General features: G+C 34.7%; 1 protein-coding gene across 2 annotated transcripts in view; it reads left to right on the top strand.

Moving 5' to 3' along the window:
• Window positions 1-2,918: 2,918 nt before the first annotated feature.
• The window catches only part of Tango1 (transport and golgi organization 1), a 528,108-nt gene continuing 508,586 nt past the window's right edge, over window positions 2,919-22,440 (top strand). For both annotated transcript variants that reach the window (XM_090376510.1, XM_090376509.1), the window contains exon 1: window positions 2,919-3,034. In XM_090376510.1, the coding sequence (XP_090232636.1) occupies window positions 2,923-3,034 (112 nt within the window). In that variant the 5' untranslated portion in view covers window positions 2,919-2,922. The remainder of the gene's footprint in view (window positions 3,035-22,440) is intronic.

The raw sequence follows: 22,440 nt of genomic DNA, 5'->3' as shown, positions 1-22,440 counted from the left end.
TCCATGGCTGACTTCGGATGGTGTTGGTGACTCTTGGTTATCATTGTCCTTGTCTCTCTTATGATAACTTTCAGCTCGATGTTAGTCCAATCTGTTACCACGAAGCAGCATGTGAGCACTAGGGCTGCATAGGTGTTCACGTCTTTAACTGAGTTCCCTCCATTTAGCTCTTCTTTCAACTGGCTTCTGAGTCTCTGATGATATATTTCGGTCAGGCAAGCCTTGAATTCTTTGTGCTCTAACTGCTGAGGCTGCATCATTCCAATGTATTTGTAGGTCCCTCCCTCTGTCATGGCTTCATACGGCTTCGATCTCTTTACTTACTAGTCTGAAGCTGGCAGTTTCGGCGGACTAATTTTCCCTTGTGCAATTCGTGGGTCTTGCATTTGTCTAGACCAAATTCCATCCTGATATCAATGCTGAATTCTTCAATGAACAGGAGTAGTTGCTGCTCAGTTGCCGGGTAGAGCTTGATATCATCTATGGATGTCAGGTTGGTGAGGATGTTCAGGTTCTTCCTTCCTTCTTTGACGTTATATCCATACTTGCTGCTGTTGAGCATGGTGGATAGCGGGCATGGTTGCGCATGGTGGATTATTTACCCATGATTGGGTGGTTCCACCCCATGATGGGTATTGCTACCAAGTACTCAGGGTGGTTTTTAAGTTTGGCGTTTTCTGTTGGTCGAGGAGTGCTGGCTATCCTACAGGCGTTCAGGCTTGCGACTTTCTGGAGTTCCTTGTGTGTGTTCGCTCGGAGACCTATTGTTGCTAGCCTATTATGTAGTGTCTTTGGAATCGTACCGGTTGTTTACATGATGATGGGAATGGTCGTTATATAATAACAATAATAATAATAATAATAATACTTGTTGTTAGTTGTAGTAGTAGTACTGGGAAATGACATAGAGAAGAAAAAGCTTATACAGTATCAACTAAAAAAACCTGCCTCATCTCTCTATCTCATCTGATAGTATGTGTAATTCTTCCTTAAATTTATTCATATTATCCACTTTCACAATCCCAAATGGTAGTTTTGTTCCAGGAGTCCATTGCTCTCTGGTTGAAAGCAGCTTTTCGCACATCTATCCTGCATCTGTCCTTTTTCAATTTAAGTTTATGTCCACTTGTGTTGTCTATGAAAGTGTTAGAATGTTAGAATACCACTTTTTAGACTGTATATTGTCGTTCCGCTCGTGTGTGATAGGTACTATGAATAATATACATATTTAATAAATTTCATCCAGATCAGAAATGCTATAGATGAAGTTTATGTTATTGAAGAAGTAAGGATTACACGTTTCTGTTACCTGGAACGTTGGAGAGCCGTGGTATTGAGTGATGAATCATGACACGTGTCTTTTTGAATTGCTGGGAATGTCTGAATGTGGAAGATGCCCAAAGAAGAAAGTTATTTACTGAAGTGCCTCCTTCCAACTTTGAAGTTTGGTGGATGGTTTCCACCATCCGAGTGATTGTTTTGGCTTCAATGTTCCTGGAACAATGAAAGCTGTGTGATACATTTACACTCTATACCATTCTGCTCTTCACACACTCTGGAAGCAGTATGGGAAGAATCCTTTTCTGTTTCAGGACGACAATACATGTCATAATGCAGTATCAGGTGACTTGGTCTGAAGACATGGACGAATTGATTGCTGCGTTGAAAGAGAGCCAAAAGACCATATTCCTGTTATCAAAAATTGGTTCTGAATCTAACAAGAAGCGTGCAGTGTGCAAAGACAAAAGGTTAAGTTACACATTATTAAATATTGTATCAATAAAAGAGTCTTCGAAACATGCAGATGTGTTCTATTATTGAGTGATGCTGTCGAAATAGAAAACTATATGAACTTTATCTTCTGTTTTTTTTTTTGCTGCTGTTGTCGTTTTTTTTAATAATGAGGTATGTACATAACATTACCATTCTCATAACCAACCAGAATAGCGTTATGCAGTTCGGTGTGTTCCAAGTTCTGGTGCCTCTTGTTGTAGATTTTTTATTTTTTCATTTTTTAGGCGCATTAGTGACTTTGACTATATTGGGCCACGTATATTGCGCTCGTGGGTAGAACAATTAGCATAATCGTCCTCCTCCCCAGACTAGTTGGAAAAAAAGACCCGATTTAGAATTCCGTCAATGACACTAGGAATTTGGATTTTTTTTTTTTTTTTTTTACAGTTTGGCTGAATTAGTCGGTATCAGCCAAGAATAGGGGTGTTTTCTCCCAGAAACCAGTGTTTTTCGTCCTGCAAACACAAAATCGGCCACAGAACATATGCAGTTTACACACATGATATTATCACATACGTGGCAATCTGGCCTGAGTGGCTGATGCACCTAAAATGATACAAAAACAGCCACATATATTAAATCTGTAAATTATTGCGAAGTTGCATGTGTCCTTGGTCTATTTGTTGAATTCTCGACGAAAAACTCGAGTGTCCGGGAGAAAAAACGTCTGCGACCGACTAATTCATCCACATTGTCAAAAAAGGCTCATGGAATTCCTGGCATCATTGACAAAATTTGTTTTACTACTGGTGCCGGGAAGACGATGATTATATTAATTGTGCTACTACCCGCGTGGGTTCTGGTCTTGTTTATTGTTAGAAAAATTCTCAAGTTTTAAAGCAGCATGCTATTCCTAAGCGAAATCGACCACAGCTGGGAAAAAAAAAAAAAAAAAACCGTAAAGCTGATCTGTGATGGAAAGTGTTTTTCAACTTCGGTTGAACTCAGTCCATAAGCGCGCGGAGGGAGCAGCGAAGTTAAACACCACGCTGTCCACAAGGTCGAAGCCTAATTGAAAGCCTGAAAACCGAAAATCAAGCAATTGTATGTGAACGAGCTGTCCAGGTGAGATGGCGCGCCCTGTATATTGACGTGTTCTTTAAGCTAGTGATGGTTGTGTGATGAAATATGATGTCGAAGTGTTGTGAATATCGGGTATTTATTCTTTTGTTGAATTTTATATATTTATGCTTTGCTGACGTCCCTGGCTTCATGCTTTGTGGAGATGAGAACTGCAAAGGTTTGTTTATGTTTTCATTTCATTATGCGTTACAATTGCGCTGTTACAAGATAAAAGTGACCTGTTCAAAGAGTTAAAAGATTTTAAGTTTCTTATGTGTCCAATGTATGAACACCGAGATGTGCATCTGGATTGTATAAAACTGATATCAACCGGGGATATAGCACATGCGGTTACATGAACTACAGTTAAAAAATGTAAACAGTTTTGATTATATCAAATCATATATTCTCCTCATGATCGGAGAGTGGTTTGTTACTTTTCACTCTTCTCGGTTCGATTCCGTCTTGAGATTAGATGATGTAAGGAAACCATACGTACCGTCTTGGGGCTATTATTAAAAAAAAAAAAAAAATTCCCCGGACATGGTTATTTGTTTTCATATAAATCTATTGGTTATTTCATAGTTTAGCGCATCAAGTTTCTTATTGTGGCATCCTGGAAAGTGCGCTTTAGTATTTCGACACACCAATTTTGCTTTCACAGTGTAAACATATTGACGTGCTATGCATAATTGTAAATGATAATTACGTGCTTTCAATTTGTGAAAAATGAATATGAAGAAATAGGTATAATCATGCCAAAGAATCCGGGGGGAAAATAAATGATTCTTAAATATAATGCTATTGAACCTAATTTATTTTTCCGCACTGTATATAATGCTTATGACTGTAGAACGACGAATTGAGGATGTCGAGATACTTGACAAAAGGAAAAGGCGACAGTTATAGCACCTTTACTATCAATGAACTGTTTCCAAAATATACCACACTTTTCTAGTTTGCATGTTGTAAAACTATCTTACAAATTAGCTGTTCATTAAAATGTGTTTCAGAAGTCAACACACCATTACAAAAAATAAATAGTGGAAAACGTTGTTAATGTAAACTTCAAGGGATGTTTGTGAGAGGAATATGTTAAAATTTGCTTTCTAATTTTGTTTCATAGTTTATACCCAAATTAATTTGCCATTTTACACACATTTTTACTTTAAATTAATATATTCATAAAAATAATAGAATAACAAGTTAGGTATTCCTTGAGCAGCATGATGTGTAGGCAGGGCCATCATGAGATATTTTTGCACCCTAGGCAAATCAGGCATTTGGCACCCTTTTTAAATTAAAATTAAATAATCCGCAGGACAGCGAAGTGCCCTACCCAAATGGTGCCCTAGGGATTAGTTTGGATGCTTACCATACCATGACAGCACTGCATGTAGGGAAACTGTCTTATTTAAAGATAATGAAGCACTCAAAACATACGTTGGTTTATTATATTTATTACCGAATTGGAAATAGGCACATAATGGAGTCAAATGTTTTGTAGTATTTTCTTACTACTTCTTCAGTGACTGCAAAGATAGTAACTAAGGGTTTTTATTATGGAATTCTTAAAAATTTTTTAGTAGAATTAAAAGTTTTAATAAATTGAGCTTAGATCTAATTTAAAGAATTTCATTTTAAGGTTAATTTTATATAGCAAATAACAATAATAAAAATAATATGTAAACACTTACTAGCTATCTTTGCAATTCACCAACACAAAAGACTACTTCGGTGACAAGAACTTGTTGATTTGTTTATGGGTGAAACATATATATACATTGTGAATTAGTAAATTAATAAGAGGAGTTTACCTCAATATAGTAACGTGGAACACTTCCGTATGATACCCTCCAGAAATTAAAACGGAAAAAACGAAAAAATCGACAACTTACCGGTCCATTAAAGTAAAATATAAATAATTAAAGTAAAATATAAATAATTAAATAATTTTCGTTATTCTTTTAATTGCATTAATTTGAATTTTAATCATTTTGAATTGATTTTGAATTGTGTTAAATTGATTATTTAATTATTTATATTTTACTTTAATTATTTATATTTTACTTTAATGGACCGGTAAGTTGTCGATTTTTTCGTTTTTTCCGTTTTAATTTCTGGAGGGTATCATACGGAAGTGTTCCACGTTACTATATTGAGGTAAACTCCTCTTATTAATTTACTAATATTATTATCAACGTAGAACATATTGAGTATTACAGCTCTGATTCATACTTTCTAATACATTGTGAATAGAATAGCAAGAAAGTGGAAACAAGAAGGCAGAAAAATGGAAAAGAGAGGACGTAGTCTGGTGCAGTCAAAGGCAGCAAATGTTAAATCTTTGAAGAGGATGATGGACAAAATATGAAAAAAAAAATAAATAAATAAGTGAGGTAGCTAGAGAGTGATAGAAAGGAGATAGAAATTAACAAAAAATATGTATAATAAGAGATAAATAATTACAAAAATGATGAAATAATTACAAAATTAACAAAATAAGGATGTTGCCACACAAGTTGTGTGGCAACATCCTTATTTTGCTGGTGACACTTGATGGCCCTGCATCAGGTGTCACCAGCCAAGTAAACCACAGTGTGTGTGTGTGTGTGTGTGTGTGTCAGTAATATCACCATCACAAAAGATCACTTCAGGTCCAACAACTTGTTAATTTGTTTGTGGGTAAATCACATATATACTGTGGTTCACATATATACTGTAGGTGCATTATAGCCAAAGCAGCTTATGTGCCATTAAACCCCCACAGCATCAACAACATCACACACATGTAGTATTTTAATGATATTATGGGGAAGATTATAGTAAGACAATCATATTAAGATATATACCTCGATAGATATATAGATCTGTCAAGATATGTATGTTAATATGGTTATCATAACATGATTATTTTGCTATAATCTTCCCCATAATATTATTAAAATACTATATACAGCACATTATGGACGTAATGTGTTCATTGCCACTGCTGGCGCACTATGGCCATAGTTGCCGATGTGCCTAAGAAATCTCTAAATCAACCAACCAGCCATTGCCACCGCAATAAACTGAAATTGTTAAGCTATATTTATGTCAGTGTATTAATTTTGTCAGTGTATTAATATTTAATGAGTAGTATGGAAGGATTACCTTCCATACTACTCATTAAATATTACATATATATATATATAAAGTAGTGTATATTGAAAAGACAGTGGTAAGTGTTTACTTATTATTATAATTATTATTATTTACTATATAAAATTAACCTTAAAACAAAATTCTTTGAATTAGATGTAACTTTGATTTACTAAAACTTTTAATTGTACTAAAAAGATTTTAAGAATACCATAATAATAACCCTTAGTTGCTGTCTTTGCAGTCAGTGAAGAAGTGGTAAGAAAATGCAATGAAATGTTTGACTCCATAATGTACATATTACATTATTACATAATGTACATATCACAGTAATAATGTACATATTACATAATGTACAATTTGGAAATAAACATAATAATATCAACACAGGTTTTGAGTGCTTTATTATCTTCAAACAAAAACAACTTAATTCTGAAAGAATGAAGAACAGTGTAATTCACAAGATCTACTTCTTTGAAAATTTTAAACGTAATTGTTCATTAAAACAGTCAAGGTTTTCTACAATAAGGATTGTGTCTTCTGTTTTACGTAGTTTTTTTTTTTTTTTTAAACACTGTTGATAACATTGATAGAGGAATGTTAAATTGCTTTGCAGTTTATATTTTGATGTGCTCCACTTCTTCAGTGATTTGGAATTTAGTACCCAAATATATTTTTATTTTTTTTTACCCAAATATAAATAATTTTATTTTTGCTTTGTATTATACCAGTAGTGTGTAAGATGTAAAATCTTACAAATATAATATTTTGTGGAGGAGGGAGATTTAATTAAATTAAAACTCATAATAAAGCAATATGGGGGAGCGGAACATTACAAGTTAAGAATATTACTAAGATCACTGGCAAGGATTAAATTAGACAACGTTTATGAAGGTCAGCGTTAAGCTTGACAAAGGCTAATGGCAAGGAAGGGGTGTACTTCGGTTCCCAGCGCACAGGAGCATCCAAAACAATGGAAACTGGTTGCAACTGTTATGAGTAAAAGGTGTCAACTCTGGTAAACAATAGCGCGGTGGGCCATGTGCTGTCGGAACATTTCTTTAATCGGTTACACCTGGACAGTAAAATACGGAACAATGCTGGGAATTAGATGGAAGTCTGGCTCTGGCTGTCGGTGATGGCAAGTTTTTAGATCGTGGGAAATTAGTCTGCTACAGTATAACTATTAGCAGCTGACTTCAAAGGTACTGACAGCCTGAGAAATTTTACAAATTTCTTAAAATAAGAAGTTAGATCGAGCAAGGAATCAGCGTGAGCAAGATAAAAAGTAGCGAATAAGAAGAGAGTGGAAGTTGATAAAATGAGTAAGATTGGATAACTGAAAACTAGAGCGTTTTTGACATATGTAGGCGGTACAGAAAAGAAAAGGAGATAAACAAAAAAGTGAGTGAACAGGGGAAAACACAGTCATACCCGAGTTGAGTTATGTGGGTGTTTAGGAAAACGAATTAGTGGGATTCTAAGTTGAGTTTTGTTGGTGCTAGGGAAAATGAAATAGTCAGTGGACACAACAGTCGAGATTTTCGTCGAGATAGATAAAATGAGTTAGTAACATGGACAGTTGAGGGTTCTGTTGTTGTAGGAAATATGTGTCAGTTAACAGTGGAGTGTTTGGTCGTGGTGGGAATAAGAAAAGGGTAGCGCCCTGGGAAGTTTTCTTCTTGAAAGAGTTCTTAATAGGTGGAGCAGAAAGACGAGGGTAGCACCCTATGAGTTTTTCCTTGTGATAAGTTTTAATAAAGAGGAGTGGAGAAGGAAGGAAGCAACGAATGGAAAGCGATAGAAGTAGCTCGAATAAGGTGGAGAAAGAACGCCAGTCCCATTCAGCAAAGAGTTCCTAAAAACTACCTGTAGCAAATTCAGGTGTAGCTGATGAAGGAGATCCTCAGTGAGCCAAAAATGAAAGTTTGAAACCGCCCCGGAAAGCGAAAGAAAGAAAAAAGATAATATTAAGTACTGTAAGTTAACAAAGACTGTTAGTAAAACAGTACAGTGATTAATTAATGAAAAACAGAGATAGTACTAGACGTAAATTGATAAATAAATTATCTCTTAAGTAAATTATATATACTAACAGAGTTAATTAATTCAAAAAAGGTTATTGTAAAATGCAAGAGAAACGAAAGATAAGTAATAGAATAAATTGTTGTTCAAATGATTATAATATGTTAGAAGGATAATAAAGTTTATAGTGAGAATCTTGGAATGTTCTAAGGATAGATAATTGAATATAGTGTTTGTATTGATGAAGAATTGTTGATCTAACTGAAAGACTAATAACAAATAGAGACTTTAGGAAAGTTAAGATTAGTCTTCAGTGTATTGTAACAGAATGGCGAGAACACATATTATTATGATAAAAATAGCATATTGATTGTTAATATAAGAATAATATATGCAAGGTATCCTTGACTTAACCTTGTGTGCATGTTACATGTTTTTTATCCAATTGTATATTATGTTGTATATATATATATGTAAATAAACTTTGTTTGTTAATTTGTGAGTTGTTATTTCTGAACACTCAGCCTTTCCGAAGGGAATTATAATTAATTGAGAAGTTCCCTCGAATCTGGAATTCTCCTAGGAAGTAAAGTCAGATGCGTAAGTGGGGGAAATAAGAATAGAGTGGACAAACACATAATAGGGAACAAAACGAAATAAAAATGAAAACGAAATAAAAATAAGAACAATAAAACAATAACAAAATATACAAATATAACAAATATATAAAATATCATTTCTTAAATTCCACCCCTCACAATTGGCGAAATTCCAGCCAGGATAATTCCCCAAATCGGAAGGCTGTGTTCAGGATGACAAAGCAATTTTTTATTATTATTATTATTATTATTATTAATACCCATATGGTGCAAGGAAGCCTGAGGCTTATGCTGCACCAGGAAAAAAAAAAAAATTCCCAAGTTACCCTGAGAGAGAGAGAGAGAGAGAGAGAGTCAAAAGTAGAAGGGAATCACCAAGGAAGAGAAGAATGATGATATCCAGCTCAGGACCCTGGGTGTGCCAAGCCCATACTCACCAGATGTGAGCCCCCGGGGTTTAGAACAGTTGCTGAAACTGAAAAAAAAAAAATTCAGCTGGCGAGCCAGAACAGTAGTAAAAGATAAATAGGAGATTGATGAAGATAGAGCAAGGAATGATAGTAGAAATGGGTTAAATAATAAATAATAAATAAAAGTGTAAACAACATATAGATGTTGATTATTCAAATGTGGATTTGAATTCATATATAGATGTGAATTTATATAGATGTGGATTATTCAAAAGTGATTATGGATTGATTGTATGTTAAATTGACTATTGATAGATAAACAGGTGATTGATGAAGATAGGGCAAAGAATGGTAAGAGCAAATGTGTTCAATATTGATTAATAAATAAAAAGCGTAAGCACCATATAGATGTGGATTATTCAAAAATGATTATGGATTAATTGTATAGTAAATTGAATAGTGATAGCATATTATTGTTAATTGAAAGTCAGTTAATAAGTTATAGATTGATTAATAGAGGTTGATTATCATTTTGTTATTAGCTATTAGAATAATCTAAATAGAGAAAGTATAAACAATGCTATTAAGATTACAGATGGCTACTAGTGAAAATAGAAACATAAGGAAGGAATCCCTAAGGGCAAACTCCAGCATAGGAAATAGTTTAAATGGGTCCATAAAGCTATGTAAATATTTAAGAAACTTAATAGGGATCTGTAAATAGAATAAGAAATTGAATATTTAGAAAAACAGATAGCAGGGATTGTAGTCAAATTAGCAAAACTGTTAAGGGAGAATTGTTCCAGGAAGTAACTTAGTTTAAACTATTGTATATAATAGGGATTAATATTGTATATAATAGGGATTTGTAAATAGATGTACAGTGGTTAAATTTGGAAAGTGTAGGAGAATAGAAAAAAAATTTACACAAGTATAAATTTTTCTTGGAGGGCTGGTCGTATGTAAGATGTAAAATCTTACAAATATAATATTTTGTGGAGGAGGGAGATTTAATTAAAGTAAAACTTATAATAAAGCAATATGGGGGAGCGGAACATTACAAGTTAAGAATATTACTAAGATCACTGGCAAGGATTAAATTAGACAACGTTTATGAAGGTCAGCGTTAAGCTTGACAAAGGCTAATGGCAAGGAAGGGGGTGTACTTCGGTTCCCAGCGCACAGGAGCATCCAAAACAATGGAAACTGGTTGCAACTGTTATGAGTAAAAGGTGTCAACTCTGGTAAACAATAGCACGGTGGACCATGTGCTGTCGGGACATTTCTTTAATCGGTTACACCTGGACAGTAAAATACGGAACAATGCTGGGAATTAGATGGAAGTCTGGCTCTGGCTGTCGGTGATGGCAAGTTTTTAGATTGTGGGAAATTAGTCTGCTACAGTATAACTATTAGCGGCTGACTTCAAAGGTACTGACAGCCTGAGAAATTTTACAAATTTCTTAAAATAAGAAGTTAGATCGAGCAAGGAATCAGCGTGAGCAAGATAAAAAGTAGCGAATAAGAAGAGAGTGGAAGTTGATAAAATGAGTAAGATTTCATAACTGAAAACTAGGGCGTTTTTGACATAGGTAGGCGGTACAGAAAAGGAGATGAACAAAAAAGTGAGTGAACAGGGGAAAACACAGTCATACCCGAGTTGAGTTATGTGGGTGTTTAGGAAAACGAATTAGTGGGATTCTGAGTTGAGTTTTGTTGGTGCTAGGGAAAATGAAATAGTCAGTGGACACAACAGTCGAGATAGGTAAAATGAGTTAGTAACATAGACAGTTGAGGGTTCTGTTGTGGTAGGAAATATGTGTCAGTTAACAGTGGAGTGTTTGGTCGTGGTGGGAATAAGAAAAGGGTAGCGCCCTGGGAAGTTTTCTTCTTGAAAGAGTTCTTAATAGGTGGAGCAGAAAGACGAGGGTAGCACCCTATGAGTTTTTCCTTGTGATAAGTTTTAATAAAGTGGAGTGGAGAAGGAAGGAACCAACGAATGGAAAGCGATAGAAGTAGCTCGAATAAGGTGGAGAAAGAATGCCAGTCCCATGCAGCAAAGAGTTCCTAAAAACTACCTGTAGCAAATTCAGGTGTAGCTGATGAAGGAGATCCTCAGTGAGCCAAAAATGAAAGTTTGAAACCGCCCCGGAAAGCGAAAGAAAGAAAAAAGATAATAGTAAGTACTGTAAGTTAACAAAGACTGTTAGTAAAACAGTACAGTGATTAATTAATGAAAAACAGAGATAGTACTAGACGTAAATTGATAAATAAATTATCTCTTAAGTAAATTATATATATACTAACAGAGTTAATTAATTCAAAAAAGGTTATTGTAAAATGCAAGAGAAACGAAAGATAAGTAATAGAATAAATTGTTGTTCAAATGATTATAATATGTTAGAATTATAATAAAGTTTATAGTGAGAATCTTGGAATGTTCTAAGGATAGATAATTGAATATAGTGTTTGTATTGATGAAGAATTGTTGATCTAACTGAAAGACTAATAACAAATAGAGACTTTAGGAAAGTTAAGATTAGTCTTCAGTGTATTGTAACAGAATGGCGAGAACACAGATTATTATGATAAAAATAGCATATTGATTGTTAATATAAGAATAATATATGCAAGGTATCCTTGACTTAACCTTGTATGCATATTACATGTTTTTTATCCAATTGTATATTATGTTGTATATATATATGTAAATAAACTTTGTTGTTTGTTAATTTGTGAGTTGTTATTCCTGAACACTCAGCCTTTCCGAAGGGAATTATAATTAATTGAGAAGTTCCCTCGAATCTGGAATTCTCCTAGGAAGTAAAGTCAGATGCGTAAGTGGGGGAAGTAAGAATAAAGTGGACAAACACATAATAGGGAACAAAACAAAATAAGAACAAACGAAATAAAAATAGAATAACTAAAAAAATATATAAAACATCATCTTTGTTTTCCACCCCCCACAAGTGGCAATAGAACAGTGGCATTTTTCACCATTCACTTTTGACACAGATTAAATGTTTACATCACTAAAAACTGAAAGTGGTTCAAAATGTGAAAATCTCACTAGCACAGAATAAGTTGATGTTTCAAATACATGCTGTTGAGTGACTATAGTTCATGCGTTTATGACTACAAAATAAAAGCAGTAATGTTCTTATATTCTCTCTATTTTGTGGGAATTCCTTCAACCCAGTCATCCTGGAGTATAAACAGAAGATTTATTTATTTTATTTTATAAATGCCCATAGTTCTGGCATGGGTTATACCAATTCTGTTTTTATCGCCCCTCATGTTTCACATTAAACTGATGGATCTGACTACCCTCTTCTGAAATGATAAAGTGATCTTGACATCTAGGTATTGGAGTGCAACTGTCATACTTTGTACTAATGCTAACCATACAGAAAAGTATGGTTATACTATCCATGGTGTAAACATTAACTTTGTAATGCATATTAACCATATTTTATATTAAACAAATTTTTTAACATGAGACTGCTTATCCCTTTTGAAAGGGAATAAGATTTATTTTGTATAAATGGAAACTTTGTATAAACTAATATTATATTAAATGAGATCTTCCTGTAGTAATATTGGAGTTTGGGGGTGTGGGGAGAAAGAACAAGAAACCAGATTGGTACCACACTGGACAAGATGGATGAGCACAGTTAATCCGATATTTATCATGAGATTGTATCATGTATATCAGCGGGCCCCAAACTTTTAGAGAAGTGGTCCACATATGAATATTTGGAATATTTGTCAGGCCAGAGAAAATGCCTAATTACTGAAAACTACATTCTCTCCATAACTTTAATGTTATGCAGAGAAACAAATTTTATACCTACCTATATCTACAGATTCAAAAATTAGTCGATGGGTATGTAATATAAAATATATCAGTTTGGTTATATCAAATTTTAATTATTACTTATTTATTGTACTGATCACAAAAATACAGTTACAACAAAATTAATTATTACTTATTTACTTATTAATCACAAAAATACAGTTAGTAATACAACAAAATTAATTATTACTTATTTACTGTACTAATTACAAAAATACAGTTAGTAATACAACAAAATTATAATTAATGCGATGAATGTGAGTATGTAAATATGAAATATACCAGTTTGTTTATATCAAATTTTAATTATTACTTATTTATTGTACTTATTTGATAAGTAATAATCAAATTTTAATTATTACTTATTTATTGAATGTGGTTGTAGAGTGCGACTAAATTTTCTAATATCGGGTTTTAAAGTACTAGTTCCAATTCTTAAAAAGTCATGCAAATGTGGGTGGTCAGTTAAATGTGATCGTATTTTTGATTTTACATATTTCATTTTTGAAAAGGTCTGCTCACATGTACTTCCGAAAATTTACGTAACCTTTCTTGCAAAATTTTTAATTTTTGGATAATCTGACTCAGATAATGTTGAATAAAATTGAATTAGATTTTCATTTTTAAATATTGTATTCAGTGCATCATTACATTGAAGATCTACCAACTTTAACTGTAAATTCTCATCAACATCGTTCACGGGTATGTCAAACGGATTTTGAAAAAGTTCAAACACCTTTGAATTATTTTTAAAATCAGAAAATCTATCCGCAAAATTTTCCTGCAACAAACTAATGTTTTGAACGAAATTTTCAGTGGAAAAATTATAACTAGTAGGCAAATTTTTAGATAAATTATCGCAACCTGAAAAATGTATAAAATTATTCCGAAGTAGTTGACTTTTAAATAACTCCAGTTTTCTTTCAAATCTTTGACATTATGATATAATTCATTGACAAGTTTGTCTCATCCTTATAGTTTCATATTAAGAAAATTCAGGTGTTCACATATATGTATCTGTTAAAAAGGCAAGGTTCCACAACCATTTGAGATCTGACAGTTCTGGAACGAGTTTCAATTTTTCATTCATAAATAGATCTATTTCAATCCTAAGTTCAAAAAATTGCTTCAACTCATTACTGCGACTCAACCATTGTACTTCAGTATGGTACAACAAATCACTGTATTCGGTCTCGATAGTTTCAAGAAAATTTTTGAATTGCTGATGATTCAGACCAGTCTTGCAAATAAAATTTACTGTTGATATTACAATTGACATGACTAAATCTACGCCCAAAAATTTTCTGCACAAAGACTGCTGGTGAATTATACAATTAAATTGCATTGGTTTTTTAATATTTTTACTCTCAAGATATTTATGAAGCTGACCCATGAACCCATATTTTTTGTGCCATCCATTGTAACTGCTGATAGCAAATCCCAATTCAATTTGAGGCCATCAATTGCTTCTGATGCACTCAAAAATATATTTTCACCTGTTGTTGTATCTTTCAAGCTTTTTAATGCAACTAGTGCTTCAGTTACTGCAAAATTTTGATTTACATCTCGGATATAAATTAGTAATTGAACTGTATGGCTTGTATCTTCACTCTCATCAATTGCTATAGAAAAATGTGTGAATTCATTAACTTTTTCTGTGAGTTGATTTTGAACATCGGCTCCTAAATCTTCAATTCTTCTCACTACAGTTGATGAAGATAAACTTACAGATACAAAATTCTCTACTTTCCCAGGATGTACTTCTGCAATTGTTAAACAAATTCGTTTTACAAATTTTCCATTCGTAAAAAAGGCCCTACCTTCTTCAGCAATGATTTGGAAGGCTTGAAAACTAGCTCTAACTGCAGATACATTTTGATGAGTAAAAGTTCTAATCTTCTGTTTTTGACTTTGAAAAGTTTGGGTTAGTTCTTGGAGTTTTTTTGCCACAAAGTTCTTTGAAATTTATCATAATTTGAGGCATGTTTGTGGTGTAGTGATGTTTCACATTATATTCCTTGAACATTGACAAGGCTTCATTGCAAATAAGACATGTGCAAGTGTCATTGAGTAGTGCAAAAAATTAATTAATTGGCTACCACTCATTAAAAATTCAACACTCAGCATCAACTTTTCTTTTTTTCAACATCAACTTCGACATGATTTTTATGGGTGCACTGGAATAAAAAAAAATACTCGTCAATATTGAAATTATATTCATATCATATGAAATTAATAATACAGTTTATTAGGCTGTTTGCCTAATAAACTACATTATTATAATACAAAACTTGTAGTTTTATATTATAATATAAAACTATATTATTAATTATAATATAGTTTAATAAGGTGACACTTTGGGTATCTCACTGATACCCATCATCAGATCATGCTGTGGGGAGAACAGAAAGGGCTACAAATTTGAATATTTTAGGGTATTACAGTTACAGTTACAATTACCAATAATACAACTGCAATTACCAATATTACAATTCGCAAATTACGATTCTAAAGTATTAAGTTTTGAATTGCTGTTACAATAGAAAACATGAAATCTAAGGTAATACAAAGAGATTAAATTCATACTTGCCGATAGCCTCCTCTTGCCAATGCTACCAGAAACTTTATATGCATACAGACTGCCAGAATTTAATTTATAGCAGAAGGATTAACTCCATTAACCAATAGGATAGTGTCATGTTTTTATCCTGGATCTGGTGTTCTTGCATAGTAGAAGCCAGGGGTGACCATTGCTCCCATACTCTGATGATTGGTATCGGTAAGATCCTGAACCAGCCTGCATATTAACCCGGTTGCTGGTGTCAGGTTTTATCATGGATCTGGGATTCTTGTGTAGTGGAAGCTTAGGGTGACCTTTGCTCCCAATACTCTGGACATCAGGGTTGTTGTGCAGGCTAGCAAGGGACTAGGAAATCCCTAATTACCGTTTATAACACCTATTGCTATTTAATGACAAGGTCAAGGTTAACAGATTATTTTAACCATGTTTCAAAGAATAGCTTTGAGTGGAAATAACAATCAATATCTAACAAGACTAAACTGACAACACAGTGGCATCAACACTATTAATCAACCGACAAATGTTTAAATAATCTGTAAAATGTGTTTTTCATAAATTTTATTGTGATCTAATATAAACATTAATTTTTACAGATCTAATTGAAATATCCACTGGACAGATAAAATTCTTCAAATCAGAGAAGTAAAATTATTGTAAAATTTAAGAATCATTTTATAGTTTATGATTTTTAAAGATTATACCTATTCCTTTCATACCCTGTTGGTCATGAATCAGAAAAGTGATATCTGTCACATTATCATGCTGTACTTAGCACCTTTTGTATTGCACACACACACTTTGTAATAAAAGAAAAAATTGAGAATATAGTTAATATGGGAAAGTTGTGAGCTTGTATGATACAGATATGACTGACTGCTTGGTTGCAGGACACCAAGTAAATATTAATACACCCAACTCATTTTTGTTACTAGGGTGGTTCAATAAAGAATCGCCCTGACCTAGCTGCAGAGGTGCTAGCCTGTTGATTCTTGGCACAGGTTTTAGTCCTTCTCTACATAGCCACCGTGCAGATTTACACATTTTTCCCATCGATGGATGAGGCTACGGATATTGTTTTTGTAGAAGTGATGAAGTTGGTCTTTGAACCGTGACTCTGTTGCAGAAATGAGTGTCGTCGTCAGGGAAGTGGGTCCCCAGAAGAAATGATTTGAGGGAAGGAAACAAGAAGGAAACTCAATAAAGAATCGCCCTGACCTAGCTGCAGAGGTGCTAGCCTATTGATTCTTGGCAAAGGTTTTAGTCCTTCTCTACATAGCCACCATGCAGATTTACACGTTTTTCCCATCGACGGATATCGTTTTTGTAGAAGTGATGAGGTTGATCTTTGAACCATGACCCTGTTGCAGAAATGAGTGTCTCGTCGTCAGGGAAGTGGGTCCCCCAAAGAAATGATTTGAGGGAAGGAAACTTAATAAAGAATCGCCCTGACCTAGCTGCAGAGGTGCTAGCCTGTTGATTCTTGGCACAGGTTTTAGTCCTTCTCTACATAGCGACCGTGCAGCTTTACACATTTTTCCCATCGATGGATGAGGCTACGGATATCGTTTTTGTAGAAGTGATGAGGTTGGTCTTTGAACCATGACTTTGTTGCAGAAATGAGTGTCTCGTCATCAGGGAAGTGGGTCCCCCAAAGAAATGATTTGAGGGAAGGAAACTCAATAAAGAATCGCCCTGACCTAGCTGCAGAGGTGCTAGCCTTTTGATTCTTGGCACAGGTTTTAGTCCTCCTCTACATAGCCACCGTGCAGATTTACACATTTTTCCCATCGACAGATATCTTTTTTTTAGAAGTGATGAGGTTGGTCTTTGAACCATGACTCTGTTGCAGAAATGAGTGTCTCGTCGTCAGGGAAGTGGGTCCCCCAAAGAAATGATTTGAGGGAAGGAAACAAGAAGTCCACTGGTGCAAGATCGGGTGAGTAGGCTGGATGGAGCAGTATTTCATATTCACAAGTGGCCCCTTATGTTGTTGCAATTTGAGAAGTTGAAGCATCCTCACAATTTTGGACAGCATGCCATGCCTACATGTTTTGATTTTCTCCCATAATTTTGTAAGTTGGCGTAATTGGCAACTTACTCACAAATTGTTCTACCTTTCGGCAGGTAATCAGTCATTATTACGCCTTTCTCATCCCAAAACACTGTCAGCAAGACCTTTCCTGCTGATTCTTGGACCCTTGCCTTCTTGGGGGGGGGAACCATGATATCGCCATTCCATGGACTGCTTTTTATTTTCAGGGTCGAAATGGTGTATCCAACTTTCATCCTGAGTAATTAGACAAAAGAAAAAGTCTTTCTCATTTTTTTGGCACAGGGCTAACAACTCTTGGGATTTCTGTTGTCAATCAGCCTTCTTGAAACCAGTCAATAATCGGGGAATCCATCTTGCACTCAATTTCCATAAATGGAGTTGGTCATGAAGGACTGTTTCACAGAGCCCACACTAATCTTCACCTCCTGGGACAATTCATGCACAGATATCCTGCGATCTTCCATGATTAACGACTCCACTTTTCTGATCGTGCTGTCATCAATGGCTGAATGGGGAAGACCTGGAATTGGCTCAGATTCTACCGATGTCTGGCCACACCTAAACTGTCTATCCAGTGCTTCACAATGCCATAGCATTAGCATTAGCATTAGTAGAGGCATTTGATGCAAGAAAGCAAGCTTATGCAGCATCAGCCAAAAAAAAAAAAAAAACCCACTTCCACTTCACCCCTCTGTTCGTTCAAAATACCTGTCCAGCTGAGCCTTAAACTTATTAGCATTAGTAGAGGCATTTGATGCAAGAAAGCAAGCTTATGCAGCATCAGCCAAAAAAAAAAAAAAAACCCACTTCCACTTCACCCCTCTGTTCGTTCAAAATACCTGTCCAGCTGAGCCTTAAACTTATTTAGGCTATCAACCTCCACCACAAGGGATGGCAGTCTGTTCCACCAACCAACCACCCGCTGGCTAAAGGCAAATTTCCGCATGTCTATCCTATATCTGTCTTTCCTCAATTTGAATTTATGCCCTCTCAGGTGATTTTTCTGAGCTAGAGGAAGAATCCCATCAGCATTGAGCATGCTTAAACCATTCAAGGCTTTATACACCTCTATCAGATCACCTCGCTGGTGCCTAGTCTCCAGACACTGTAATTTGCAAAACTTAAGCCTTTCTTCATAAGAGGATGGGACTTCATCCTTATATACAGCAGTCATCTCCTCGTGGATTTCTTTAGAAGATTTCCCCTTCGAGAACAGATACCCGATTACAGCTCTGGCTTCAACTTTGTCCATGATGCTACTTTGTCACATGTTCAGCTCTGTAAGAGAAAAACAAATTAGACACAGGGCTGAAATTTTACACCTTTAGTACAGAGATATGTATGATGCTACACACAAAATATCATGACTCTGCGATATGTGGAAGTAGGTGAGGACGATTCTTTATTGAACCACCCTTGTATTGACATTCAGATTTCCAAAATAAATATTGGCTCTTCCAGGCAGGTAGACAAGTGAGTTATACTCTGACTGCAAAATGGGTGATCTGGGCAGGAGTTGAGTTCTGCACTTATATTTCATAGGTGTATATGATATTTAAGAGCACAGTTAAAAGGTGTATAACCACCAGTGCTGTTTGCTGCCCCAGTTGTATGAAGGGAGTTGAAAGATTATATTAATGACTGTTGCTTCATTTTAATGATTATATTTGGCCTTTTTTCTAAGTTATTCAATTACAGTTTAAATAAACAATATCTAAACTGTAATAATATGAAGTACTCCAGTTTGTCATCAGCCATGTGACCAGTACTTCACTACATTACTCTACCAGTACTTAAGCCACCTGATACTTATGGACTTTGGATGAGGAAGAATCTGGTGATGAACTTGATCCAGACTGTCAGTCCATCTCACACAATATCAAGTGATATCACAATCAGAGTTTAAAGATTTAATTTGAGATCTAAATCTCTCAAAACAATCACAAAAATCTCAAAGGAAAGGAGAGTCAGATGTATTCATAAGGGTCAGAAAAACATACAGTAATACATTTTTTTTAATGAACAGTGATACTATATTGTAATGTGATGTAAATGAGCTAATGGAGATGCTGGGTAAAAGTACAATTCAAATGAATGTCTTTTAATAGATTCATGCCAGCCTGGTTTAAAGACAGTGTTTTTTCATATCGAAAATACATATCCATTTATTCCTGTAGCAGTGCAGGAATCCTCTGAGAAATGGCTGTGCTTCCCAAAAGCATTCATTTTGATGAACATAGATGGAACTTTTGCAGTGACTTAAAAATCACATGTATTCTGAGCATGGATCTGAGCTTTAAAGTATTTCTGCTTTTTATGTGATTGGGACAGCTCACTCAAAAACTGCCATTAATTAGTTAAAAAAAAAAATGGAGCAGAGTTTAGTACTGAGACAGAATGTGTTTTGCCGTAGTCCATTATCAAGCCAGAAAAGGTTCTCTTGCTTCCATTTCACATTAAACTGGGCTTGATTAAAACTTTCATCAAGGTTATGAATATGGACAGACTCTTCTCTTGGATTGTTATATCACTTACTTTGACTTTGCAGTAGGCTGACTCATTGTGACATTTTCCTCTGTGATTCTAATGGTTTTTCCAACTGTAAATATGATTGCAAAATCCGTTCAGCCTATCTATCACTTATCTATAATTTTGGTTTTACGGTTTATTGGGCTTTTCTGTTACTGCAAGCAGTTATAAACGGGTCATAAACTCGATATTATTGCATTTGCAAAAATACCGATAGTTGGAATTCAACATTTGTAAGTTATAAATAATTTCTTTATTATTATAATTTGCTTGATTTTACAGGCTACGTTTTCATTTCTTTGAATAAATCAATTATTGTTTAAACATAGACTAATTAGCTAACTAATTTCATTGTTGATAACGTAACCCCTATTTTTAACATTATGTCTATGGGAAATAAATTCCCGCTTTATGAGCGCGTGCTAGGAACGAATTAACTCGTAAAGTCGAGAACTACCTGTATATGCAGATTAAGTAATAAGAGTTACATCATTCCCTTTACATTCTGCTAGTTCACAATGATGTTATGGCATCTGTTCTGAAATGGTCATGTAATTTAGTTTGCCGGAAGTGATGACAGCATTTTTTCAGTATATAATTCTTAATAGTAGTCAGATGCAATAAATGAAGATATTCACTATCACTCTAACATTCTGACCACACCATCACCTCGTTAATGTTTTCAATCACTTTGTTAATTTCTGTTGCTTTTACCTCTCTGAGTCATCCACATTATCTTCTGAGTCATGACTATCTTTTATTTAACATTACATTATCTTCCAAGGCTACGATTTGTTCCTCGCTCAGGTAATGCGCAACTGGTGCTTCCGCATCCACCTATATCCAAAAAGCCAGGTCATTTGCTCCAAGACTGCCATAAGTATGTTACAAGTGTCTTTGCTTCTTATTATAAAAATGCTGTTAATCCAAGGTTGTTATTATTAGTGATCTCATCTTTCCCAATACATTTTCAACAGCAGTTTTCATTTGCTAGCTTACTTTCTCCCACGCTAATCCAATGTTGTTTGCAACGTCTTTCAGTACTAATGCTTCCAAAATTCTAGAACTTTAATTTTTGAGTTCACAACACCAGCAAGTAACCCACCATTATAGTAGTGTTTGAAGGCTCGAATAATGCCCTGATCTGTGGACTGAATTAGTGCATTTGTGTTCCTTGGCAGAAATGTGACTCTGATCTTTAAATCTTTCTATTTCAGAACATCAGCCAAAGGATGAGCTGAGCAGTGATCCAACAGTAACAGAACCTTTTCTTCAAGTTTTTTTGGGAAGCAAATGGCATCTCACTGATGGTACTTTCAAATAATGAAGCAAAAATATTACTTATTGTTCAAGCATCGGAGCTATTTTAATAAATCACTGGTAGAGATTTCATGTTGACGTGCTTAACAACAGAAAGGATTTTGACTGTGGCTTCAGCTAAAGTCATTTTGACTGTGGCTTCAGCTAAAGCTTTAGCTTGTGATTTTCAAACTTGTTTGCACAGAGTAGCACAGCTTCCTTTTACCATTTGGCTAATGATAATAATAATAATTCATCTGATATTCATTTATGCCTAAACCTTGTATTTCTTAGTTGGTATGAAAAGCCTAGTACCCTCCAAGATTAAGTCCCCATTTAGAATTCACCGTTGGTAACATCATCAGTTGATCCAACTGTATAGAATTTAAAAACTCTCTGAGACCACTGTAGTCACATTTACGAAAGCAACAGCCCTTACCCCTGATGGTAGTTACATCTTTAAGTAAATCCCACTTCAGTACACTGTGATCACTGCCACTTAGTGGTTCCTTTATCTGCAGATTATTAACGCATGAAGAATCACTGCTGATAATCAAATCAAGAGTATTACTCCCTCTGGTTGCCTCTCGAACATGTTGCTGTAGAAAACAGTCATCCAATAAATCCCCAAAAGTCTTGCTAGTGTGACCAACCCTCAAGTTCCAGTCAATATCTGGGAAGTTAAAATCCACCATTCTAAGACATTCTGATTTATTGGCCCTCTCTGTTTCTCTGCACAATTGCTCATTATACTCATCAGATTCATTAGGCCTATAACACACATCTACTCCCATTTTCCCTTTCCCAGTGCTTATGTCACAACACACTGACTCAACATTGCATTGTCAACCAATGTTAATTGGATGCACTTCCTTAGATTTTGTGTTTCTTAACTAACAGCATTATCCCTCCTCGCTTCCTGTCCTATCTATCCTTTCTATACACATTGTACTCTGCAAATTCCAGTTCTGCACTGCTTATATCTGTGTGGCACCATGTCTCTGATATCCCAACAATATCTGCTTTTGATGTCTTGACCAGCACTACAAATTCAATTTATTTACTATTCTCCTAGCATTGGTGTACATGCA

Source organism: Mastigoproctus giganteus, chromosome 6 (assembly GCF_048544385.1).
Source record: "Mastigoproctus giganteus isolate SK-2022 chromosome 6, ASM4854438v1, whole genome shotgun sequence".
Taxonomy (NCBI): Eukaryota; Metazoa; Arthropoda; class Arachnida; order Uropygi; family Thelyphonidae; genus Mastigoproctus; species Mastigoproctus giganteus.
Note: the sequence above shows the minus strand (reverse complement) of the source record. Positions and strands in the feature narration are given on the sequence as shown.